The 27,089-nt window shown below is 42.6% G+C and overlaps 1 protein-coding gene and 1 long non-coding RNA gene across 2 annotated transcripts; one reads left to right on the top strand and one right to left on the bottom strand.

Moving 5' to 3' along the window:
- On the top strand, positions 1-26,749 carry CLSPN (claspin). The gene is made up of 24 exons (XM_079987696.1): positions 1-143; positions 935-1,064; positions 1,679-2,118; positions 3,946-4,104; positions 4,704-4,776; positions 5,475-5,583; positions 7,173-7,741; positions 8,844-9,035; positions 9,773-9,954; positions 11,577-11,779; positions 11,987-12,048; positions 13,516-13,721; positions 14,602-14,762; positions 16,177-16,403; positions 17,711-17,822; positions 18,298-18,395; positions 18,962-19,091; positions 20,485-20,649; positions 20,774-20,895; positions 21,450-21,580; positions 22,497-22,587; positions 23,243-23,325; positions 23,701-23,862; positions 25,673-26,749. Exons 1-24 carry the CDS (start codon positions 126-128, stop codon positions 25,781-25,783), a joined length of 3,936 nt encoding a protein of 1,311 aa, XP_079843822.1. The 5' UTR covers positions 1-125; the 3' UTR covers positions 25,784-26,749.
- LOC307222499 lies at positions 4,117-7,616 on the bottom strand. Its single transcript, XR_013841778.1, has 3 exons — positions 7,529-7,616; positions 5,505-5,630; positions 4,117-4,354 (listed from the first exon to the last, which is right to left on the bottom strand). It is a non-coding gene; the product is annotated as an uncharacterized lncRNA (long non-coding RNA).
- Positions 26,750-27,089: the final 340 nt, after the last annotated feature.

Here is a 27,089-nt window from a genome sequence, read left to right as displayed (position 1 = left end):
GGAGGCAAGTTGCGATTGGCTAAGGTCTGAGGAGCGGGGGGCAAACTCTTAGCAAGAGCGGGAAGACTCGAATTCGGAGGCGCGAGGGAGGCTTTGGCGCTTTTCGCTCGTCGGCGTCGGGCGTCATGGCGGCGGCGACTGAGGTGAGTCCAGTGTAGGTTTGGCTCACGCCTGGAAACTGCCTCCAGTGAGCGGCTGGCGGTGCGAGGGGAGAACGTAGGACACTTGCCTTGGCGGCTGGCTGCGGCCCCGCGGGAACCACCGAAGGGAGCAAGAACTACAACTCCCAGCATACATTGCGGCTAACCAGGGTGTCCTGGGGCCCCCCAGTTTCTTTGAAATACTGTACGGTCCTCGGAGGGGGAATGCACTGTTACCGTTTCAGACTTGTGCATGTGTGCTTTTAGTTTGTTTTGTTTTGTTATTCATTCATTGCCTTCATATCCCACATTTTAATCCATTTCATGGTCCTACCACCTCCTCGTTTAATTCCCCTCAACAACCCTGTGAGGTAGGTTAGGCTGAGAGGTAGTGACTGGCCCACGGTCACCCATTGAGCTCTCTCCCATGCCTGCCTTGTATAACTTTGATCCTTACACTACTGTGCAACTTGCATCCGTGGGAACTTCTACTATATAGTCTGTTAATCATGCTGAGTTTGATAAATGTACCATGCAGCAGTTTCTGGTTCTGATTTTTAAATCCGAAGCATGTCACTGTTGTGTTAATCATGCCAGACTCACTCTCTGGGCAGTCTTGCCATGCAGACATTAGACAATGGAACCCTGAAGAACTCCTAAGGGCCCAATGTCGTTTTCTTTGCAGTTGGGAGGTGAATGGTGCTGGAGTTGGCTTCTATTTTAAAATTCCATTATCAAAACATTTACATGTGTTTGTCTCTATTGTCATACTTATAAATGTTTGTGGCTTACAGATTCAGTTGGATGTCAAGGATCTGAAATCTCAGGAAGCGTCTGACAGTGATTCAGACAGCGGACAGGGAAGCTGTGAAATGACCTCTCCAGCACAGATAAACAAAGGAGTTGCATCTGTTGATGATGAAGGTCAGTAATTTACTGTCTTTAAAAACAAAAGGGCATTACAGAGGTCATTGCATTATTTCAAAGATATGTCCTATACAACAGTAAATATCTCTAACATATATACCGTAAATGTGACACATATATAATTTACCCAACATCATGCACACAGTTAATCCATTTTTCATAGGAGCCCCTCCATGCATATCTGACACCTCCAGGCCTACCCCTCTCTCCCACAAAGTTTTGAAAGCCATTTTGATAGCAGGACTGCTTTCCTGAAACTGATTTTTAGTATATTCCAAAGTGGAAAACAGTAGACCTGAACAGCTGAAGCCAATTTAAAAAGGAAATAATTACGTGCACACACCTGGTCCTTACACTCCTATGAGCTGTAGTGGTTTGTGGATTGTTACCAGAGCAGGGGGGAAATAGAGCCTACAGGAGCTTAATTGTACAATAAAGTTCAATTAAATTAATTGAATTTAGTGTTGCTTATCTTTGACTGCAGTATGCAACTGAATCTGCAATATTTCAAGTGAGGAGAAGAGGGTAAGAAATAAGTTTAGCTGCTTTTAAAATATGTGTGTGTTTAAAATATGTGTGCCATAAATATGTGAAAATTTTATTTTTGACAGATTCTGATGAAGAGATATATGTGAGTAAGAGAGTCAAATGTAAGAAGATCCTCCCAGACAGTGACAGTGAAAGAGAAGACCTGGCTCCTGAGAAATCGGAGGCTGCAACTGGGGATATGGAAATCATGAAGGAAAATGATGATACATTTGCTGCTAAGGAGAAGAAATCCAACCTAATCTGCCAGGCTCTGCAAGACAGTGATGATGATGAAGTGAACAACTTGTTCAATAATAAGAACCTTGGAATGTATCCAGAGCTTGGCTTGCCTGAACATAAGTTGGAGAACTCTGGGAAAAAACACAAGAACCACAGAAGTCATTGTATGAAGGAAATTATTGAAAAAGAAAAGGGTGCCCCAAGGAAAAGGAGGAAGGAGAAAGAGAAAAAATTGAAAGCTATTAGAGATCTCATAAAGAAAGGAGAGGCAGAAGAAGGGAAGGTATGATGGGAATGAGAAGAACATTTTAAGGGATTGGGCTTTGATGGAATCATTGTGTGCACCCAAGGTAAAGTCCAGTCTAATGCCAAGTGATGTATTTACATTTTGTGATTCATGCCTCATTTTGCATTAACTGGCATGTACATAAGTGTCTCACCAGCTGCACTGTTAAACTGAAATGTCAGCTATAGCATTATGGTATGGTAGTCCAACTTGCTGCTGTAACAGGAGAGAATAAGGCACAGTCTAGATAAGTAGCTCACCATGCAACTGTTCTTGTTCTTGTGTCACTTTAGAGGACAGATGGCCATTGCATAATTGAATGTTCCCCTCTATTCTAAAAAAATCTTATCTCACGCACACCACCACTTTTATATAGAAAATGTGATGGGTAGGAGTAATCTAATGTAGGCTTCTTTTGACGTGCTGATTTTCCATGTATAAACATTGATTGAATGCTTGCCCACAACATATACCGTATTTTTCGTCCCATGGGATGCTCCGTCCCATAGGACGCACCTAGTTTTTTTGGGGGGAAATAAAGGAAAAAAAATTTCCCTTTATTTCCCCCCCAAAAGCAGGTCGGGGAAACCGAACCAGGTCGAGGAACGGCGCTGCGCCTCCCTGCTGTCCCCCGAGCTTGTGGGGCTGGCCGATGTCTGCCTCAGGCGGCAGGCTGCTATCCGCAGCGTGGGGAGCCCTGCGGGGAACTCCTGCAGGGCTCCCTATGCTGCGGATGTCTGTCCGGCGCGCGGGGCGCTCTGCTTCAGGGCGCCCTGCCCGCCGGGCGGCAGGCTGCTATCCGCAGAATGGGGAGCCCTGCGGGGAACTCCCGCAGGGCTGCCAAGGCTGCGGATGTCTTCCTGAAGCCTGGAGAGTGAGAGGGGTCGGTGCGCACCGACACCTCTCGCTCTCCAAGCTTCAGCAAAAGCCTGCATTCACCCCATAGGACGCACCCAGATTTCCCCTTCATTTTTGGAGGGGAAAAAGTGCGTCCTATAGGGCGAAAAATACGGTAATCCTTTGCTCAGTGTGAAGCAGTACAGGCCAGGGACAGTTTGATTGCATGTTAAGTTGTTTGTCTAAACTGGGTCAGGGTTTGAATGCAAATAGGATGGGAAGCATGTGATGCTACAGACTTTCTGCTTCTATCAGCCTCAGCCAGTGTGACTGGTTGTCAGGAATGATGAGAGTTGTATTCCAATAGTATCTGGAGGGCCAGAGATGCCCCACTTCTACTGTGGTTCATGGTATAGCATGGGGCCTTGCACTACAGGCGTCTCCCCACTTTTACGTGCAATTGACTCAAGCGTGATCACGTATACATGTGGTACCGGGAAATAAATAAATAAAATAAAATGGAATCATACCAGGAAATGACAGAAGAGAGTGTCTTCATGGCTGATAAGGAAACCATCTCTGGATCCTAAAGATGATGTCAGTGAGGGTGGAGGAAGCCCTGAAGAGCGGCTCAGCAGGGCTTTGTTTAGGTTGCTTAGTCTCCCTGCAGTAGCAGTAGCAGCCACTTTCCAAAGCTACCTCCAGCAGGCTCCAGAGCTTCAACTCTAGATATTTGGTTTTGGTTTGGATTGAAGAGAGAGCTGGAGAGCAGTAAAAAACAGGTGCGCCCCACTTACATGATTTTCTCCTATGTGTGTGGGGCCCCGAAATGTAACTTCCACATGAGTGGAGGGTGGTCGGCTGTGGTTGGCTTTACTGTGAACTTATAATATGCAGTTGAAAACATTGATTTCCTTTCTATTTATATAGAAAAGGGGGAGGTAGCAACTGCTAACTGTTTCCTATATTCTACCTTTCTTGGGCCAGGAGGATAGTGAGAGGTCTTCTTTCAATGACAGTGGGTGTCTGCTGGCTGATAAAGACCTCTTTGAGAATGGCTTAGAGGAAGAGGATCCCCTCCTTCAAGATGGAGAGTCTCTAGAGTTGATAAAAGCTGCAGGAAAAGAGAAAGTGAAAAAACGGAAGGTGAGTAATGCTAAACCATCCAAGGAAACCATACAAAGTATTTGTTTTTGTTTACCTGAACTTATTGCCAATCAGTTTTACTGGATGATCCCAAATTCTAGTTGGGTGGTGACCAGAGGCAGAGCCTTTAAAGTGGTGCCACATTTGTGGAATTCAAGTGGAGACTGTTATAGGAAGATTCCAAAAATACTGCACTGGAGCACCTTCAAAGCACAGTGTCCCAGTGTGCTAGACAGAAATTGGTGGGGATCTGCAGCAAACACCACAGAAGCCCCAGAAAAAAATATTTGGATAAATATTTGGTATTTCTTTAAGCAGTACTCTGTATAAAAGTTTCTTTTGGCATGTTAAATTTTATTGCCTCTCCCATCAATACTGGTTCTGAGAGTGAACACGACAAACAAGATGGATGAATATGAGGAACGTTTATTGAAGGAACCTAAAAATGACACCCACACCTATTCACTTTTAGTTTTGTTTCTATCTCACTTTTTTGTATGGTACTTAACAGCACCTCATCTTCCATCCTGAGTATGCCTAACTTTTAATTGTGTCTAAGCCACATGTTTGCTCAAAGCTGTCTTTTCATTTTTGTTAAGGAGCGGAAGGCAGCCAAGCTGGGTAAGGAAGCCATCAAACAACTGCACAGCGAGACTCAGCGGCTTGTCAGAGGTAAGATTTCAAAACATTTTGCAAGATTCTGTATGCATGTAGAAGGTTCCAGGTTCTATTAAACTCTGGTATCGCCCACTTTAAAAACACCTTAAAGGAACTGTCAGCAGAACGTGGACCTATCTTTGCCACAGACCTTGGAGATTCATTTGCTAGGCAGTACTGTGCTTGCTGGGATGCTGGTGGCGCTGTGGGTTAAACCACTGAGCCTAGGGCTTGCCGTTCAGAAGGTCGGCGGTTCGAATCCCCGCGACGGGGTGAGCTCCCGTTGCTCGGTCCCTGCTCCTGCCAACCTAGCAGTTTGAAAGTACATCAAAGTTCAAGTAGATAAATAGGTACTGCTCCGGCGGGAAGGTAACGGCGTTTCCGTGCGCTTCTCTGGTTCGCCAGAAGCAGCTTAGTCATACTGGCCACATGACCTGGAAGTTGTACGCCGGCTCCCTCAACCAATAAAGTGAGATGAGCACCGCAACCCCAGAGTCGGTCACGACTGGACCTAACTGTCAGGGGTCCCTTTACCTTTACCTTACTGTGCTTGCTAGAGCAATGGTCTGACTTCATATAAAACAGCTTCATATGTTCCTTTTAAGATTTTTGTGTTTTTATCATTAAAAGTTAAACCAAGGCCATACTATTCAAAACTTTCCTTCATTGTATCCACACAGACCAGTTTAATCCCTTTGTTTCTTTTCTGGTAGAAGCCAGCATCCCTCTCCCATATCACCTACCAGAAGCCAAAAGTGTCCATGAATTCTTCAAGCGCAAACCTCGTCCTGCCTTCCAGGGAAGTGCTATGGCTTTGCTAAAGTAAGTCAAGCTTGCTGCTAACTTGTTCCTTTTCATGATACAGGCATCTGTAGGTGTTGCAGTAGTGTTGTTATAGAATAGGACTGGATGCAGAATTCATCTTTTTAAAATCATAATTTCATTAATCTAGTTTTTCAAGATAGCTTACAAAAGAATCATAAAACAAATATAAAACAGATCAAAAACATTAGAAACAAAAGCAATTATCGTAGCAATAGTAAAAATTAAAAAAAAAACAGTAGATATAAAATGTTTTAGGGATTAAAAAGATTTCCCAGGATTTTAACAGAATTAATCTTCTTAGAAACTCTGGGTTTCATTAAAATAAAAAAGTTTCAAGGCTGCATAGCTCTGAAAATATGCCTGCTCAGTTTTCAGAAGCCAGAAGGGTGATTAAGATTTTCCAGAGGTCAAGTTCAGGGTTACAACATGCTGCCCAGTTCAAGCTTTTCCCATTGACTAGCAAAATCCAAATATATTGTGCAAAATAAACAAACTTGTGTAATTCCAAAGTTTACATAATTTATACAGGATTTATTTTTTGCAATTCTTGGGGCTAAATTCTAATTTTATTTTTAGCACTGAGTATGCAACTGACATCTCTTACTAAAAGTGTGCCATTTATACTCTGAGATCTAACTGAGGGTGTTTTTATGTGCAAAACTATTATTTACTCCAAGTTAGAGAGAGCTAATTCATTTCATATGCTGCAATGAGTGAATGCCTCCAACCAACCCTTGTACAGTATCTATTTTGTAATCCTGTGGAAACAGGTAGAGATTATTGCGTGGAATAAAAAGGAGAGGCTTAAATTGATATACAGTGGTGCCCCGCAAGACGAACACCTCGCAAGACGGAAAACCCGCTAGACGAAAGGGTTTTCCGTTTTGGAGGCGCTTCGCAAAACGAATTTCCCTATGGGCTTGCTTCGCAAGACGAAAATGTCTTGCGAGTTCCTGCGGGGGTTTTTCCCCCTGTCAGTGGGCTTGCTTCGCAAGACGAAAAAACCACTATACGAAGAGCCTCACGGAACGGATTAATTTCGTCTTGCGAGGCACCACTGTACCCCCTTCATCTGAAGATCTCAGGCCAGTTCACAAGATAAAAAATACATTTGCCTTGCAATGAAGAGATGGGGAAATGGATCCTATGTACACTTGCCTATCCCGACTTCTCTTAATACCAGCAGGTCCAGCTCCTTTCCAAAAAGTGAGATGCTATGACAGCCTGCTAGTCTGAGATTGGGCAGTGATGAGTCGCTTCCTTTTCAAAAATTGGGAGATTGTTTCTTTTCATTATGATTATATTGAATTGACTCAAAATGGGCTAAAACAAAATGAACATCAGTTGAACATGTTGCACAATTTAACTCTCCTGCCCCACATGAGAAGGCACTGTGCACATTACTGTGTCTAGCTGTTGGCAGAAAACTGTAATCATTCTTCAATAATTCTCTCCCCCCTCCCTTTATTCAAGGATAAATAGGCAAAATACTGCATTCTGCCCTTAGCCTGATTTCTTCATTTCCTGAAATGAACAAGTTTAAGATTGGTAGTGATCTAACTTGTATTTTCCTCCCCCCCCAACAGATCAACTAAATATCAGCCCAGTCTGGATGAAGAAAGTGCTGTTCCAAAGAACCCAGGTATCGATTGCAGTGAGAGTTGGAGAGGACAATTTAACCAACCAGCAGGGAGAGTATTGGCAGCAGAGCTTGATCTGCAATCTTCGGCCCCCTTGAACCCTGCTTCTGCCAGCACAGATGAAACTTCTACTGGGGAAGTGGGAAATTTGGCAAAACATTGTTTTGAGGGAAATGAACAGGACAGTGATTTAAAAATTGAGTGCCTTAAGGAGGAGCTGAGTTCTGGAAAGCAAGAAAAGCCTGATCAAATCCCTGCAGAATGCATCAAATCAGTAGAGAATGAAGTGGAAGAAAACTTACTTGAGCAAGTGGAGGAGCAATCTTCAGAACTGGGTGGAAAGCCCAAAGACATTGTGCAGCCACAGGAAGCAGTGTTGTTAGCTCCTGCTGAAAAAACAAAGAAGTCTAAGCTGGATCGGCTTCGGGAGCTGGGAGTAGACCTGACAATCAAGCCTAGGCTGTGTTCCGGGGATGATTCGTATATTAATCTTGATGAGCCGGAATCTAACAGAGGTGTGGTACCAGCATCTAGTATCTTGTTATGTTGTGATTCTTATTCGCTTGCTACTGCTTATATGACAAAAGATTGAAAAGGGAATTGCTAGGGAAGTTTGCATTGTTGGGGAGGGGAAGGTAAAAAAATAGATTTTTCATTCTTCTCCTAAAACGTTTGAGTTCAATGGTCAGGTGCTATCTGCCACTTTGGATATTGAAATCATTTATTTCTGTGTAATGTGTCTAGAATTGTGACATGCTTTGCTTAAATCAGGTTGTTTTAAGCCTCCGTTAGATATTCACTTAGCATGGTTTAGTTAAGTCTCTCGCTCATATTTAAGCAAGGACACTTTTTCACAAGCCTGCCTGCCCCCCAATATTAATAATTGTGACACATAGCAGTAAAACCCATAAATCGGCACTCTTCCATTAGGAACACAAGAACCTGCCTTATATCAAGTAAGACCATTGGTCCATCTAGTTCAGTAAAACCTACATTGCCTTTCAGTGTTCATCTGAAACATTCTCAGCCCTACCTTGAGATGCTGGGGGGTTGAACCTGTAACCTGCATGCAAAGCAGATGCTCTACCACTGAGCTACAGCCCTTCTCCTTAAGGCTTCTTCAAATGCTTGCCATCACAGTTACCTGGATGTAGTTCCTAATTTCCAAAGGTGTCCTAAAAAGTGTCCCTTAATTCTTGACAGCTGAGGTGCTGTTTGAGGGATGACACTATTTTATTGTCTCAAACCCAACAAGAGTTAAGAAGACTTTTGACATCTTTTATTCAATTGTTAGTGCAAGAAAAACTAAAAAAATATTATGAAAAGACAGAAGATTTGACTTTTGCCCATAGGTTTAACCCCAGAATTGTGCCATGTTCACGAGAGAACTATTTTCTCCCACTTTCAACCAAAATTTCAGAAACCCCAACAGATGTTGGCATGGTGTTAAATTCTTAACAGGAAGACTCTTATTTTTCAACTTGATTGATTTTAGGTAACTTTAGATCCAGCTGAAGTAAGATTGATAGGCTTTAAAAAAATGAAAACTACAAAGTTTTTCACAAATAAGTAATTATAGTATGTTTTCTTTTCTAACCCTCGCCCCCTAAAAAACAGAACTAGATGCTTTGAAGGAACGTTTTGTGAAGCATGCACTTTACACAACCAAGCCAAAAGCAGAACGAACGGTGGGCCTGAATATCATTCGGAAAGAGACCACTCATGAGGGCAAGGAGGAGCTGAAAGCAGATGTGGTGGCAGTGACGTTGGCTGCAGAGACTGTGGAGGGTGCAACCCATGCAAAACCAGGTACGCTTTGAGAGAGCACAGGGCAAGGTTTATTGGGTGGGGATGCTTCCACCAGTTCTCGGGTGCTTGTCATAAATAGAGCTGCAATGGTGGCTCAACCAATGTAGATTACTTTGTCAGTAACATTTTTGATACACTAAAAAGGTGCCCCTTGATTGGAAAGCAGGTTTTTAGTTTCTTACATTTTTTAAAAAAATGCAGATTCTCAAAGCTGCTGATGGCAAGTAGCATCTTCAAAAAAGGGAACCGACTAAGATGATGCCTACTGCAACACAAGCATGCGTCATTTAGAAAAAGACACAAAATGGCATTCATCTGAATTTAAAATAATCTTTGTTGCTCATACAGGTTTAATTGACTCACATTTCCATAATCCAAGTTTTAGTCAATTGAATGACAGCCCTAGTCCCACATGATGAGTAGCTCTGTCCTCTTGATGATACAGTATCCCCAGTTAACCCCTCGTCGCCTATAAAATCTATGCTTCAGGTAGGACCAATTGTCCTTTTTAGCTTAAAGCAAATAAGATCTCAGAAGCCTGAAGCTTTCCTTCTCTCCTAGCTGGAATTGCTGGTTCTCTTAGTCAGCACATGAGTTCCTGAACACCCCCAATTTCAAATAAACTTCCATTGCATTTAAAATTAATTGTTGGTGGCATCATTAAAATGTTTGCCTGGGACAATGACATTTCTGTGTGTCTGTTAAAATGTGCATCTTAGCGTATTTATGCTTACCAGGTGAAAAGCTACAAATGCTTAAGGCTCAACTGCAGGAGGTCATGAAGCTCCGCAGGATGGAGGAACGCCAGAAGCGGCAAGCATTGTATAAATTGGATAATGAGGATATGGTGGAAGAGGAGGAGGAAGAGGAGGAGATGACAGATGAATCTGAGGAAGAGGAGGAGGAAGGCAATCAAGAGGTCTTTCCTTTATTTTCCTTTACATTTTATTTTATTTTGGCCTACTTCAGCAAGTTCTAATGTATTGCTGACTTCTCATAAAACTGTCCAGGAACTATGAGACTCAGGAATTTGCGCCATGTTTAATATTGGCCTCTTGCCAAATTGATCTGAAATAAAAATTCTAATTAAGTAAATGTGGCTTCAGCTCCCCACACAGCTAGGCATTGAAATCCAGGCTTTTATCTTATCCACCTTACTGCTGGCAATTTTGCAGCCAGAAATTTCTTATGATTTAATCATGAAGCAATTTCCCCCGAGGAAGTACAGAAATTCAGGCAGGTAGTCACAGAACCCTGAAGGGCCACCACTTACTTTGCCTTGTTCCATACCTCTCAAAAGCCACACAGTGGGGCTCTGAATATGAGAAAGTAGGAAACGAGACCAATAATGACATTGCTGTACAGAGTATCAACTAGCAGAGTATCTTAGAAGCTCTGTTGCAAGGAAATGAAGCACTGCAAAGCCAGGCAGAATTGTGATGAGCCGGTACTTTAGTTTGCTTTAAATATACATATCTGCCCCCCCTAGCAAGACCAATTCTGCAATTTTACTATAGGCAGAATAAATTAAACAAAAGGCAACAACTGTTGCATCTAAGTTTTGGAGTTCTGCAAAAATTTAGTATTTATTTAGAAGACTTGAAAAAGCAAGTTACAATCTGAATTATCAAAGTGGGGTACATTATTAATATAATTGGAATCTGTAAAATACAGCAATAAAAATGGGCCAGATAAAAAACTAAGGGAGCAGCCTCTGATCATTGTGAATGTCAAGTGGCAGCAGATTCCTCTATTGCAGAGTTTATGCCACCCATGATGTCCAGCTGCAAAAGAGGGCATCTGTCTGGGCTCAACGTGTTCTTGGAATCTGTCCTGGCACCTGTTTTTAAATGCTAGGGATTAGACTTGGGAAAAGAAGAAGAAAGAATTTAAGGAAGTACATATTCTTCACTGCTGAGATAACTCTTGCAATATGTTAGGAGGAAGGGCTTCTGAACCGGAGAATAGTAGTTTGAGATAGACCAGCTCTAGAAATTAAGTGTTGGCCTTCTGGATCAGTTATCCCAAAAGAGGGATGGGGCAGGCAGTAGGGAATGGGAACTGTGACCAGCAACCACTTCTTTATCCTTGCTGCTGGTGGCCCCCATTGTACCTCTTTTCTTAGTCTGAGCTTTTGGCTCCATCTTTTTAAGGTGTTGTCTGTAACTATAAGGGTTAGAAATGGTTATCGCATATACAGAAAGAAGTGACTAAAGAAGTCTAGATAACATGAGAATTTTGCTGGATTAGATCAACAGTCTATCTAGTTCAGCATCTTGTTTCCCATAGTGCCAAGCCAGATGCTTGTGGGTTTCGCAGAAGCAAGTCAGGAAGGCAACGTTCTTCTATTGTCTCCTAGCAACTGGCCTAATCCTTTTTTTAAAGCCCTGTTTTGTAACTGTAGGTTTCATAAGAGTTTTCACTGTTCGCCGTAAAAGTGTATGCACTTGAAGCCAACAACTGTCTGTGTTTAAGCATACCCGTAAGCAAAAGTTCACTCACTTTGGAATTTGGTATATGTGTGTGTGTATATTCCACTAGACGGTGGAGTATCTCCTTGGTGAGGCAGAGGAAGATAATGAGGAGCTGGAAGAGCAAGGCCCTGCAGATAGCGACAAAGAAACTGACAAAGAATCGGTTGATGAGGAACAAGCAGCTAACTTTGTGCACTGCACTGCTGTTCCAAAGCTTTCCTCAACAGAGTCAACCTTGCTGCTGTTCAAGGATAACTCTTCAAAAACAGGGTAAGCTTTAGTTTTATTACAGGGCTAGCCAACATGGTAAATTCCAAATGTTCTTGGAATCCAATCTGAGCCAGCATAGCCAATCACCCAGTGTGTCCATCAGCAACTGGAGGGCACCACATTGGCTGTCCCTGATTTATGGAGTGGTCCTTACTACCTTTTAAAAATATGATTATCCTTCATTTGGGCTGTTACTGTTTCTTGCAGGTGTTCACTTCCATGTGAAAAAGCTGAGGTGGAAGAAGGTGTGGGAAGATCACACAAGCCAGGTAATATACCTGCATATCTGCAGCTGGCGTGCTCTTGTCTGTTTTTTCATACTGTGCCTTTGAACGACAAACTAAGCTTCTCTTGTAACTAAAATATATGTCTTAATAACTTTTATATGTAAGTCTTTCTGCTTCTCTTCATGATTGAATGGTGGGCAAGCATTTTGCCAAAACATAGATATACTTCAACAATTAGCAATATATTTCTTTTAGTTACAGTGGTGCCTCGCAAGACGAAAAGAATCCGTTCTGCGAGTCTCTTCGTCTTGCGGGTTTTTTCGTCTTGCGAAGCAAGCCCATTAGCGGCTTAGCAGATTAGCGCTATTAGTGGCTTAGGGGCTTAGCGGATCAGCTGATAAGCGGCTTAGCGGATCAGCTGATAAGCGGCTTAGCGGATCAGCTGATAAGCGGCTTAGCGGATCAGCTGATAAGCGGCTTAGCGGATCTGCTGTTTAGCGGCTTAGCGGCTTAGCGGATCAGCTGTTTAGCGGCTTAGCGGATCAGCTGATAAGCGGCTTAGCGGCTTAGAAAAAGGGGGGGGAAGGAAAAAAAACCCCGCAGGAACTCGCAAGACATTTTCGTCTTGCGAAGCAAACCCATAGGAAATTCGTTTTGCGAAGCACCTCCAAAACGGAAAACCCTTTCGTCTAGCGGGTTTTCCGTCTTGCGAGGCCTTCGTCTTGCGGAGCACCACTGTACAAGGTAAGTTTAATACACAGATACATAGGCTGGTTAAATTTTGGGAAGGTCTATCAAACAGCCACCTCTGGGATAGATGTGATCTGCTGCATGCCTTGCTGCAAACCTATCTTGGCTTACGATCTGCTAAAGTGTGGATCAGAACCCCACTGGATTTGCTGCAAGGAAAATGTGAAGTTGTAAGTCTTTGACTGCTTAGAGGCTCAAATCTTCAGATGCTAGAAATGAAGCGGTGTGTGGAGAGCTGTGTATGTAAGAGGTGAAACTAGGAGAGAGGTGTATGGGATATAGTCGCTGGATGAGTTATACCTAACTAGGTTGTAGGGAGTTGGGTTGAGCAGAAGATCTTAGTTTTGATGTGGGCTGTTTTATGTAGCTTGAGCTGTTCTCATTCCATGTTTTTACTTCTGAAAATGTTCAGCTGTTTCCCTACGTTATTGCAAATGTTTCGTTTTGTTGGTGACTTCTGTTTCAATGAATTGGTGATTTCCTCTTTCTGTGAGACATTACTGGAAACAGGATATTTCGTGGGATTGATTCACACTTGTGCTCTAGCAGAGCTTTATGTGGGGAAGACGCAGTGAATGAATTTCACTTGGCACTCAGTGATAAACCAGTTCCCATAGTTGGGGTCTGAGCAGAACCTCAGCCCTCCCCCAAATTCCATGGAGAGGGATGTGGCTTAGTTCACTCTAATAACCAGCTCAGGTTGTTTTAATTCCAGTAAAAATTAGTAGGGTTTTTTCACTTTTCTTTTCCTTCTCTTAGAAGATGAAGATTCATTTTTACTGCCAAACTTGGCAAAGGAAAACAGTCACAACAGCAGCTTTGAGTTGATTGGTTCTATGATTCCCTCCTATCAACCTTGTAATAAGCAACTGGCACGTGGGGGCAACTTTCTGTCTGCCGTTGGAGTTGTCCGCTCTCCTTCTCCCGGATTTTTCAAAACAAGCTTCATCAGTTCTGCTTCTAAGGTCAGATTTTGATCTTTTTTTGAATCTTTAACTAACAGTAGCTGGTCACTCGAAGAGCAAATATGTAACTTTAAGAGCTGGTGCCTGAATTTGCTTTCCCCCGTCATCCCTCTCCACTCGATTTTCCTTTTTGTATCATGTTTCTTAAATGGTGAGCTTGCAGACAGGCGCTGTTGTTTTTAAATCTTCTGTAGTCATAGTACAGCAGATCCCAGGGCAAGATACAAAACAACCATATACTGTAGATTCCGGCGTATTAGGTGACTGAGTGTATTAGACGACCCCCCAAATTGGCAGCTGCAATTTGGGGGTTCGTCTTATAAGCCCAGTTGCCCAATACGCTGGGCAGCAATGGGGGGCGGGCTCAGCTCTGCGCTGGGAGAAAGCCGCCTGGCATGGAGCTGAGCCTCCGCAGCAGCAGTGGGGGGGCGGGTTCTGCTCCGCGCCACCCATACCCTGTGTATAAGGTGACCCCCATCTTTGGAGAAGATTTTCCGGGGTTCAAAAGTCACCTTATGTGCTGGAATCTACGGTACATAAAATCAGACATGAGAATCTGAGGACGAGCCTCCCAATGCTCTTGTTCCCCTGGCTAGTAGCAGAGACCAGAATGTATTTCCTTTAATTCTGCAGCCTTAGGGAAACCTTTCTTTCTTTGCTTCCTATGTCCAGAAATTCAAAGTTTTTGCAAATTGATTAATTTCTGTATGCAAACATTATAACTGATTCCAATTTTGTATTGCTTCAGTTTGTTAGCTGAAGAGTTCTGGCCTGTACTTTTAATTTTTCTAGTTTGAATTTTTCATTTTCCTATTTTGAATTTTGGGTACAGTCTGCCTTTTAATTCATGAATCTGTGTTCTGCTTCTCCTCTGCTTTAGAGTTCAGGGAAGGCATCTGAGCCTTCCCTACCCATAGAGGATTCCCAAGATCTCTACAATGCTACTCCTGAAGAGAAAAGCCCAGTTCCAACAGCTGGGAGGTTCCAGTTCCAGTTCTCCCTAGAAGACGACACTCAGAGTCAGTTGCTTGATGCGGATGGGTATGTAATTTGGAGAGTTGGCTCTCTTGTGCAAGTAATGCTTTCAAAATAGGTAGAATAAGGTTGCAATCCTAAACACACTTACTAGGAAGTAAAGCTGCATCGAACACAGTGGGACTTGCTTCAAGGTAAGCATGCATAGGATTGTGAATGGTTAGAACAAATAAACAGAGGGATGAAATGCACCCACTCTTCAGAGAATGCTTTCTCAGTCTCAGAAATGGAAGCTGCTGGTTTGCTGTTGCCTGTGTACTCAGTATCTACTAGTAGTAGATAATAGGCTTGAATCCTGAAACCCACGAGAGGAAGGAAGTTTGATGGTAGAAAAGGCTAAGCTTCCACTTTTCAGTCCAAGACACAGTATCCTCAGTGACTTAGCAATGAAGTCAGGTTGCTGGCTCTGTGACAAATCTTGAACCAGCAGGCCATATTTCAGAGTTATTTAGTTCACAGGCCTATTGGGAAGGTGTGTGTGTGTCTTGATCTTTTTGACTATTGGCAGCTTGTGGAATGAATCTAGCCTGAAAACAATTTTCATACAGGGCCCACAGCCCTACCAAATCTTAACCCAAGGTGTAAAAAACTTTGCTCACAGTCTGGAGCAGAGTGAAATCATTTTCAAGTTATTTTTACAGTGGTACCTCGGGTTACATACGCTTCAGGTTACAGACTCCGCTAGCCTAGAAATAGTATCTCAGGTTAAGAACTTTGCTTCAGGATGAGAACAGAAATTGTGCTCCGGCGGCACAGCAGCAACGGGAGGCCCCATTAGCTAAAGTGGTGCTTCAGGTTAAGAACAGTTTTAGGTTAAGAACGGACCTCCGGAATGAATTAAGTACTTAACCTGAGGTACCACTGTATTTTGATTTATACCCCACCCTTCAAGAGGTTCCCAAGGCAGCTTACACAAAGTTAAAGCTACTGTTAAACAAATTAAAACAAATATGTTGAAGTGCCACAATATAAAGGCAGCCGACAGGATTATACCAAGAAGCATAACAAGAATGCACAAGCATTTAAAAACCTTGGGAAAATAAAAACCACAACCACACTTCCCCACCCCTGTTCCTGTGCTTTCTTTGTGTCAAAGTTTAGATTGAACATTCCTTGAGAAACTGTAAAATTCTTTCACACTGATGACACTGTATACACAAAGCAAGTAAATAAAAGTTGTCTAAGGTAGGTAAGTCCTAAAAGAAAATGCTGAAACAGTTACACAGTTACACTCACACTGTGTGAGTGTAGCTACAGAAGAAGCATCCCAAAAGGTCCATGTTGGAGACCTTTCTTGTCGTTGTCCCTGAGAGGGGGCAATGACAATAAAGATATTATTATTATTATTCTTGCCAAACCACTTGAGCTTTCTCTGATGACTGTGGACTTTTTCAAAGACGGCCGTTAATTTTGCTTTAAGGTTTTTGAATGTTGGCCATCACCGGAACAAATACCAGTCATCCAAGGATCGCCTACCGTTGGCTAGCATGGACGAGAACGCCATGGATGCAAACATGGATGAGCTGTTGGATCTGTGCTCTGGCCAGTTTGCCTCTCAGAACAAGTGTCCTCCCAACACTTACCATGGCAAGAAGCAGAACATGGAAGAGCTGCTCAGCCTTTGCTCTGGAAAGTTTGCTTCTCAGAGTAAGTTGTGGATCTTGCTCCTCATAGCAAGAGCTAGGGTTGCACATACCACCTTCAGTAGGCTTTTGCTAAATTCTACACCCAGAATATGATGATCAAACCAAAGGGAAAGAGGCTAGTAGGTACTTAGTTTTGGCAAGTAAATTTAACGGTTTTGTCTATGGATTTTTTTTTAATGGCAATTTTATTCCGTTAAAAATTATTTTTACTCTTGATTTTCAATTTATACACTGCTGAAGGTTGCTTGCAGCATAGTAGACACATGTAGGATAACAATAAACAAGGAGGTAAGAACAGCATATATAACAATCTGATTAAGGAAACCTATATAAAATGCAACAGCTTAGTAGTCTGACTGCTTGCCCGAAAAGCTCTTGTTGTGACTGAAGGCCACTGTTAAGGGAGCAAGAAGTCCCATCCCAGGAAAGAAGTTCCTCAACCTGGCAGAAGTTTCAGTAAAGTGGAGGTGGAGGGACAAATGTGAAAACTGCAGTTTTAAACAACAGTAGAGTTTGAGTAAAGGAAAGATGGAAAGACACTGAGGATTTTTTTTTCTTATTTGAAACCAAATAGTTTTAACGAGGAGAAATAGCAGAGATGGGCGCAACACAGAAGCTAGCACAACAGAGCCTTTCCAAATTCTCTTCTTGCTGTACCCAAACATTAGTTTTAAACATATGTCTCCCCTGCTTGGTCTATTATCATCATTACTTTTTTTTGACATTAGATTTATTACCTGCCCTTCACCAGCAGGTCCCAATTCAAAATTTAAAAATAGAAGTAGTTAAACAGATTACAATCACATCTTGGGTATCAATGGCTGAGTCCAACCTCTGCCATTGTTGACAATTGTCACTTTCTCAGTCTCAGTATCGCTCCATCCCTCTTTTACTTAAACCCCTGCTATTGCTTAAAACTGCAGTTTTCCTCTAAGTGATACCCACCTTTCACTTTACTCAGACTTTTGCTATTGTTTGAAACAGCCACATTTTCCCCTTTTGTTGTTCCTCTCTTCTTACCTCCATGTCATAGTCGCTACTGCTGTGCAACCAGCCTTCTCTTCTGCTCCCCTTCCCTGACTTTATGCAAACCCTCCAATGGGAGCTGTGTGATGACGTTCTTACATTATAATATATAGAGAAATAAAAGCTCCCAATATTAGGTAGAGGAATTGCTGTTTCTTTAGCAGCACCAGCTTTTTAATAAGTTTAAGGGCTGGGGATACAAGAACACTTTATCTGGGACCAGTTGGGTTCTGCCTGTTGGACCCTGTTCCAGTGACATCTCAATTCTGGTTTCTTTCTCAGATTCTCCCATTCGATCCTCCTCAGCAAACCCTAAACTGGAAAAAGAGAACAGCACTGATGATCCAATGGCTGAGGCAGTAGCTCTTTGTTCTGGCTCTTTTTCAACTGAGAGGTAAGCCTTGGAGATGTGCAACTCAGTTCTCCAAAGGTTTTCCTCTCCTTCAGTAGAGGGAGCATGAAAACATCCATTGTATTGAGATAATCGGTAGGACTGGGAGGAGAAAACTTCTCAGTTAAGCAGAATTTTTCACTGGCCTAGTCTCCAAGAAGTGGTGCTACCTCTCCTTATTGTTTACCTTTCTACACCAAACTAAACTCCAGAAAATTAGCCGCTGCTAGTCAATGGCAGTGCTAAGTACAGTGACATCTTGGAGACTGAGGATAGATAAGTCCTAATGCTTTTTGTTTTGTTCACCATGTTCTTTCATGGCTAACTAGGTGTGACAGGTTGTACAGCAGGGGCGAGATGTCTGTGGCCCTCCAAATGTATATTGGACTCCTTTGTTCCCACTTGCACATTCCCACTTTGCTAGATTCCAGTTGCTAAACAAGTATTTTTCTTCCCGTTTAAAAATCCTTTCTTGTAGAGAAGTGGAAGAAGATGAGGAAGAAGAATTTGGAGACTTCTGTCTCTTAACAGATGACCATGCCTTTGATAGTGAAGTGAGTACTGCAAGCTATTGTGGTTATTCCAGAATTAAACACCAGGCATGCATTCCACACAAAACCTTAACTATTTCCACTCCCTCCCCAAAGCCAATGTTCTACTCAACTAGTCCACCAGAAGCTAATGGGCAGGGCTGGGTATGCCCCAGAGTAAATGGATTTGAAGAGAAACTCCATTCTGCAGCCTGAATGTGCGTACTAAGCAAATTTGCATATTTTTCCTTTCTTCGTGTAACTGATTCTGCCTTTAGCGGTCATGGGGAGTACCTTTGCAGAGCACTGAAGCCTCAAGCCTAAACCCTCAGTATCTTGTTCAGTCACCCCTCAGGCTCCTGAGATTTCAACAGACTGTGCACTTCCATTCCCATTTCTGTTGCTTTTTAAATGAAGCTGGAGGCTGTACCCAGTAGCTCATTCTGTGGGTTTTCTATGCTCCTAAACAATCATCATGTAGACACCGCCCTTCTAACTGTGTTGTTTAAATAAAAGAACAAGCTGAAATATAGAAGGTAGTAAAGGAGGTGATAAGATACTAAAGGAAATTCTGAATTCATTTCCTGAATTGATAGGATGAAAAGAACAAAGAGGAGGAGGACGATGAGCAGGAGGAGGAAAAGGAAGGAGAAACAGAAGAAGAAGAAGAGAGTGAAGATGAAGTAGAAGATGATGATGAAGAGGAAGTGTTGAGACGAAGGGAAGGAATGAAGAAGAAATTGTAAGTAAATCCATCTAGCCTTTATAGTTTTGCAATAAACAGGATCAATGCAGTATATGAAGCTAACTAAAACAAAATAAAAAGGGACAGGCTTGAAAGATGCTGGCAGAAAAATCTTTCCAGGGGCTTTCTTGGCAAATTTGCTAAACTTTATGCACTTTGAGGGGGATAATCACCTCCTCAGTTGATCTGCAGGCAGGGGAGCTCTCTCTCTCTGTTTGTGTGTGAGAGAAATCACACCAATGGCTGGCATGGAACCTTCAAGTGTCAGCCAACAGTGAAGAAGGAGACGAAGACGACGACGACGACGAAGAAGAGATTACTTAAATCCCACCTATCTGACTGGGTTGCCCTCAGGCCACAAAGACTTAGCCACCCCGGACTCAGACCATGGCTCGATGCAAATTGGACCAAGACTGAGATATGGGGAATGGTTAAGGCAAATCTGAATGGTTGGTGAAGGCAGTGTGGTGCAAGGAGACAACTGCTGCTTGAATCAACCGCTGGGAATCAGCCGCTGCTTGAACAACTGCAGGGTTTGACAGCCCAGTTCCATTTAAGGAAATGGCGGGCTGACGATGAAGCAGGCAAGGGGAGGGTACTCAGAGGGCTAACCTATTTTTCTGGATGCTGCTGAGATAAGCTCAGTGACACACTCTTGTGAAGGCACCACAAGAAGGCAGCAGCAGGAAGGAACAAGCTCTCTCCCAACTTGATACGGCTTACCCTTGGCATCTGTTCTTATTTCAAAATATTAATACACTAAATTCTGTATTAAATAAATGGCAACAAGTGTTTCTGAAATAAAAACCATGGCTGAAGGCAAAGGTTTTACATGAAGAAAGGAAAAGAGAAGAGCCTCGGATTTCTTGTCTTGCTTCCTCATTTTGATTGGCACTGAATTGTTTCTATTTTGTTGCATTTTTTAGAAGCATAGATTTGGCATATATTAATAAAGTAATAATAGTAATACTGTTACTGCTAATAATAATGCATAACTAGTTTTTAAAAATGTAGGCTTACAACTTCTGTAGCCTTAAAGACTGGCATGATGTTGAAAATTTCTATTGCATGTTAGGGTATCTCCTAACATGGGATTTGCAATATTTCACAGTATCTTTAAGTGTTGTACTCACACATTGTGCTTTGGTGAATTAAGCACATCCTGTGTATGTATGGAAGTCTCAGTTCAACTCCTGCCTTGCAAGGTATAAATGTTTTTTCCTTGAAGGGCTGAGAACAGAGTCTTGGAGGGCTGGATTTGAGACTCTGCCAGCTAATGTTGGCAGTTCTGGGAAAGATGAAGCTTGTCACGATGTGCAGCAGCTCCTTAAATCTTTTTAGACTCAACTTGGATTACTGGCTTTCTTTCCATCCCCTCAAAACATTTCAGCAAATTGCAGGACTTCATGGAAGAGGAGGCTGAGCTGTCGGGAAGTGAGATGGGGAGTGAGGATGAATATGACGGTGAGGAACTTGATGTTTATGAAGATGAAGTCCTTGATGAGGTCCTCCCTACAGATGCAGAACTCCAGGATCAAGTCAACAAAATACACATGTCAGTAGCCACAGATACATCAGCTTAAAATACTGTTTGTGGTTGTGCTTTTCTGAAAGCACAGCCTTGTTTTTGAATGAAGACTAATTTCAGTTTTCCTCCCTTGCACATGGATACTTTTTAGGAAGGTGATGCTGGATGATGACAAACGACAGCTGCGCTTGTATCAAGAGAGATACCTTGCTGATGGAGATTTGCACAGCGATGGCCCGGGGCGAATGAGGAAGTTCAGGTGGAAGAACATAGGTATAATGCTGTCTTATTCTAGAGCAAGCCTGCACAACTGGTGACCCATAAAGATGAATGAGCCAAGCCTGATACAAGTTGATAGGCCCTGTTTGTGGTCGCAGGCAGGGGGGAAAAAACAAGAAGGCTTATTGAGACCCTACATGGCTTGTTGTCTGTGTTCAGCTTAGTGGGTCACAAATGGTCCTAGAGAAGGAGAGAAACAGACCTTTACTCCCCACCATCTTTCAGTCTCTAAAATATGTAATAGCTGCTGATCTGTTTTACATTTTTGTGTGGCTTTTATTGTATTAAAATTGTAAGCTGCTTTGATACTTTTTTATGCAAATATGCTGTCTGTTCTGCAGGCTACATTGGTAAACCCAAACTCCAGCAGGAGGGTCTCTCGCTTTCCCCTAATCCTACCACAACTGTTCAAATCCCAGTCCAAATCTCATCTCTTTCTCCCCCACCAGACCCACAATGCTTTTTCTGCATTTAACACTTTTACTTTTAAGTAGAGCATTTCAGGCAGCAGTGGCCAGAACCAATTCCCTTTCTGTCTCCATTTTCAGACAATGCTTTTCAGGAGGATATGTTCCACAATGATGCAGAGAACGATGATGAAAACGAAGACCATCTGGATGAGACAGAGGCGAAGTGGAGGAAGGAGCGCTTTGAGCGGGAGCAGTGGCTTCGGGAACAGGTAGCTTACCTTTGTGGATAGGCTTCTTCCTGGACCATTTCATTTAGCCTGCTTTTATGACAGACTGAGATGAGACCTGAAATGTCCCCCCCCCATTGGTTCTTGGTTACAAGCCATAGATATTTAGTATTCTTGGTGATGCACACATTCTAATGTAAGAAAATAATAATACTGAAGATAGCATCTTCCACTGGGCCAGTATCAGTTGTAGTCTTCTTTATAAAATAGCAGGCAATATGGATGAAGATGTCTGTGGGAGTTTGTAAACTTGATGGTGAAAAGGTTTTAAAACACCTTTTAATGTCTGTTAATGGATTGTGAATTAAGAACTGTGCCAGTATCTTGCAAGTAAAGCAAAATTTCAGTAATAAATTCTTTTATGGATTATTTCACATATGTATGTTTTTTAAAAAACATACATACGGTAACTTGTTTTAAGTATACCTCTAAAAGGCACAAAAATTGGCATCCCTTGTCAGAGAGGTAAGATTGGCTGCAATTCCCTGAAGAGGGTACACTCAATGACAGCTGCAAGTATGCTGCCACATAATGGTTGGAACTGGCCTCTTAAGTTCAAAGAGTGGTATACAGCTAAATAATTCTGCCAGCACAAGCAGAACTTCCCCTCCCTCTCCTCTCCCCATATGCCCCCAACTCTACTTGGGAAGGTTGAGGGAAACCCACAACAGATTTAGGGGGTGCAAACAGGGAGGGGAAGTTCCACTATGCCGTTTCAGAAATGTTTGCACTAGTGGAACTGTTTTGTTGGGCTCCTCCCAAAGTGGCCTTTTTTTTTTAAGCAAAAGCACATGACTAGTAAAAGTGTCATTTATTAAAGAAACTGCATCTTTTTTCAGTTACTTTTTGTTCCATGCCTATAATGATGTGGTCTAATGAAAATTCTGCTTATTTACAGTCGGAGAAAGGGGAAGAGGAGGATATCGATGAAAACAGCCAGTTCATGAAACTGGCCAAAAAAGTCACTGTGAAGTCCCTACAAAAGAAAGGTACACCTGTTTCTTTCCAAAGAGCTATGAATGCTAGCAGAACATTAGCAGAATGGGGATGGGTGGGCACCAAAATTCAGCACCAAAATTCCACACCAAGGCTGCAGGTTGATTGAAAAAATACTTTTGCACTCTAGTGAGACTTTGATATCATTTTAAATATTGGTAAGCTATAAAACAGTTCACAAAAATAAAACTTCTGAAATGCCAGATCAGTCTTAAAAACAATGAAAGAGAGGCAGCAGCTAATATGATGCAAACCCCCCCCCCCAAAAAAAAAAAACTGCAGTCACGGTAGAGCAGTGTTAGCCATCAAAACTCTTGCTTCGAAGAGTAGGTTTAACCTGGGCCTTGGATTGATGGTAATGCCAGATGCCTCCTTTCTTTCATTTTCTGGAAAGGGCTTTCCATAAGTCAAAACACCATGACTGAGAAGGCCAACTTTACATTGGTGTTTACCACCACAGGGTTGATTTTCAGGTTCTTTGAATGGTCCCAGCCGTGGCCATACTTCCAAGTGGCTTGTTCCTTGCTGCCTTTGTACAGAGCAAGTGGCATTGGGAGGGGAAGTGGCAGATATGTATTATAGTACGCTACAGTTCTTAGTCTTTCTCTTGCAAAGTTTCAAAACTTTATCTGTCTTTTGCTTTTCTAGCAACTCCCTCAATAGCTGTACAGGAAACTAAATCACTACCCAGAAATCCATTTGAAACTTTCCGGTCTGCCAGTGATCCACAGGTCAGTACTTTAGTAGTTTTGAGAATAGATTATTTCTTTTGAGAATAGATTATTTCTTCCCTTCATCATTTCTCATATTGTGTCTAGACAGCTTTCTTTGAAATTGAAGGTGGGCCTCATTTTTGAGATAGGAGTACCAAATTGTATAATGAGTCACCGCTTCTCTTTGAACAGTGCAGGTCTGCTTGTATTATTTTATTTTAGTAAACTAAGCAATGGAGATCAAGTGGATTGCTAGTCCTGATTTATTTTTCCTGTGAGAAAGAACATCTTGACTAGCAGTTCTTCTGAAGGCTTAAATTGTGTTCAGTGTACTACTCAGATCATGTTACTTGAATGTTATGCCTCTGGATCCACCCCTCCTTCTTTTTGCAGCTGAAGAATGGATCACTGCTGAACAGGCCCAAAGCAGTCCTGCAGAAACTGGCAGCCATGTCAGACCTCAACCCAAACGCTCCCAGGAACTCAAGAAATTTCGTCTTCCAGACACTCTCCCCAGTCAAGAGCGAGGAGACGAAGGAGAAGTCCAAGCCCCAGGTAGATATCTCTTGATTTAAATTGAACGGAATCATTTACTTAGTCTGCTTTTAATTTTTTTGTTCCTTGAACTGGGTATGCCTCAGTAGGAATGGTCTGAGGGAGAATTTGCAGTCTTGGCTGGCAAGGAATTTGAAACATGATCATGATATGATATGGAGAGCCAGTGTGGTGTAGTGGTTAAGAGTGGTAGTCTCGTAATCTGCGGAACCGGGTTCACGTCTCCGCTCCTCCACATGCAGCTGCTGGGTGACCTTGGGCCAGTCACACTTCTTTGAAGTCTCTCAGCCCCGCTCACCTCACAGAGTGTTTGTTGTGGGGGAGGAAGGGAAAGGAGAATGTTAGCCGCTTTGAGACTCCTGAAGGGGAGTGAAAGGTGGGATATCAAATCCAAACTACTCTTCTTCTTCTTCTTCTTCTTCTTCTTCTTCTTCTTCTTCTTCTTCTTCTTCTTCTTCATCCAAAGCACAGCTTTCTCATTCATATTGTAGGCAGAACAGCATTATGTGGCATTCATTCATTATGCCCCACCTTCCAGAATACGATCCTTCCAAAGTAGCTTACAAAAAACATTAAACAACAGGCAAAACAACAATATCCTTCCTATGGGGCAGCTGGTGTTAAACTGGTGCTGGGGGTGGGACAGGAGAAAGTCCAACTGCAGCAGGCATTGGGGTGGTCTTGGCTGCCTCCCAGTCTCCTAGAATCCTGTTTACAGGGCATCCAATGGAACGTCCTGGGAATGGATTCTTGAGCTATAGATGAGCACATACCTTCGTAAGTATTACTTTGCACAATCAGTAATCCAATACTTGCATTGAATGATCTTATATATTAGGGCTAGAGTTGCTGCCAGTCAGGTTTGATGAACCTGGGCTAGAGTGGCCAAAAAGCTGCCCTTTATGTATCTTTGTGCTCTTTAGCATGCCAATGACAACCCTGTTTGAGATTCACAACCTCTGCTTTAGGGCAGGATAGTTAATCCATCCTTAGAGGCTCCCTAGGAGTTCAGAACCCCTCCTTCCCACAACAATATTTCATTCCTTCCTAAGTTTGTCAGCCTCCTTGAAGAGTGCTTTAGTAGGGACTCATTAGCACTGCTTGAAGGTAAGGAAGAGTAGTTTATGTTCAGGAGTGCAAATGATAGGACGAAGCTGGAGAAGGAACAGAAACGGACAGCATTATCCTTATGAAGAAAGATTTAAGAAGTCGGGTGTTTACAGCCAAGAGTGGGAAATGTGTCTGTGTTTTGGGGTATGTGTGACAGAAGCTTAATGATAACTGACTGATATGGGGGGCAAAGGGGCAGGAACCTTGATTGTAATCTTCCCATTATATCTGGCAGATCATTGCTCTGCTAGATTACCTTTTGATCTGATCGAGCAAGGCAATTCTTACATTTTGCTATCTTGAGTGGTTTCCTGGCTGTTAGCAGCTACCTTGCCCTTCTTAAATGTGACAAAGAGACTGTGTATGTGTGTGTGTGTGTTGTCTGCTTGGGCCCTGACCCAGCCAAGTTGCCCAGGACAGGAATGGTACATGGCCCTCTTAGCAGCAAAAGTTAGCTGCCATCCTATGGTCCATAATCAAAATACTGCTGAGTTATTATATAATTCAGACTTGAAAACAGCCACTCGCTCAGTTGCCTGTGGCAAATAAGAATGTCCAGGGGACAAAAGCAGGGACCCTCCTTCTCACAGAGTGCAGTGTTCTTTTTGCAGGGTCAACGTATATCTGAGCCAATTAAGTTAATTAAAAAATTCTCGTGCTCAAGAGATTTTGTGGTCTCATGGTTCCTGTCACCTTCTAGGTCAAGAAGAGAGCTCCTGTCGCCATTGCAACACCTTCTCCCAAACGGCTACGGCTCGATGGCACTTCAGCTCAAGAAACCCGGAGTATATTTCAGTACTTGGAGCGATAAGAGACGTGGGTGGAGAGCACCGATGGTGCTTGGTCTTGGTCCAGCGGCTGCACAGACTTCTCAAGTCAAGGAACTGATGCAACTCTCTCTAGAGTGGAACCCTTTTGATAATGAGATGTCTGGAATGTCACTTGGCCTGCATCCCTGGGTGCACAAATAAGAGAGCAGGTGAAAGGGTATGTTCTACCTGTTGGATGCAGCTGCAGCTTGAGTACCAGTCAAACCTGCACTTCTCTGCATTGGTCTTATCTTCAACTTGCACAATCTGCATTGCACTCCCAAGAAGAGTTCTGGGCCGGGTATTTGAGGCCTTTGTTTTCATGCTTTAAAAAAATGATTATGGAGGCTGAATATCTTCCCCACCTGTGTTTCGCTAGTTGTTGAGGGCTCCCTAACATTATATATATCTGAAAGTTCTAGGGCATTTTAAAATCAAGGTTTTAACTTTTTTAAAGGCAATTTTGGTTCCTTTTTCTGTTCCCCACACCTCATTCTCATGTTCAATTGCTGCCCCTCCTTTTTAAACAGAACATGTGAAACTGTGTTGAGGAAGAAAACTGAGGCATGTCCATTGTGCATCCTTCTCAGTTCTCTATACCTTTATTTAAAGCTTTCAACATGAAAAATAGAAGGGGGAGGGGAGGGGTTTTTTTAACAGTTACATTTAATTTTTGAGGATGGATTTGAAATTTGAAAGGTGAATGGAAATAAACAACGTATTTATGGCTATATTTAGAAAGTGCTGCAATGAAGACTTCTTACAACAGCATCTTACCTGCATCTAAACATCCTCAAACTTTGTACCTGCATGATCTCAGAGGAGTCATTCTGAATTGTAAATCTATTCTGCCGGGGGGGGGGGGGGCGGAGAGAAAGTATAGTGTTACAAATGGATGTGTACAGATGATGAAAGATGTGAGGCTGTGCAAGCAGATTTTCAAAATAAACCAGTGCTTTTTAAATCTACTGCCTAATCTATAGATTCCATAGGAAACTATTTAGCCTGTTTCTCAGGGAATCAAAATACTTTCTCTTAAAAACTGCCTTTTGTTAAAATTATACATTTATATTGATAACTTTATTTTATTACATATATCTCCCACCTTTCCTCCAGAGGTGGGTGTACATGGCCTGCTTAGCTTTAGCAAGATGGGTACATGTCACAGCTTCAGGCACAGTTTTAGAGCATGCATGTAATTCTCCACCCTCAATGGAGTTCATCTCTATTTTTCCTCAGCCTTCTTTTTCTGGTTATGTTTTCAGCCACCTGAGGGCACTGTTCAGAAACAAGAGCTATTTGGTCAGG

Source organism: Podarcis cretensis (genome assembly GCF_951804945.1).
Source record: "Podarcis cretensis genome assembly, chromosome: 8".
Lineage (NCBI taxonomy): Eukaryota > Metazoa > Chordata > Lepidosauria > Squamata > Lacertidae > Podarcis > Podarcis cretensis.
The sequence above is the reverse complement of the archived record's forward strand: the minus strand, read 5'-3'. Positions and strand labels throughout refer to the sequence as shown.

Bases quoted from the DNA above. Each gene is read 5' to 3' on its own strand.
- CLSPN (XM_079987696.1), top strand. The intron at 2,119-3,945 runs GTATGATGGGAA...TTCTTGGGCCAG, and splicing joins GAGAGGCAGAAGAAGGGAAG to GAGGATAGTGAGAGGTCTTC. The intron at 9,955-11,576 runs GTCTTTCCTTTA...ATATTCCACTAG, and splicing joins AGGAGGAAGGCAATCAAGAG to ACGGTGGAGTATCTCCTTGG.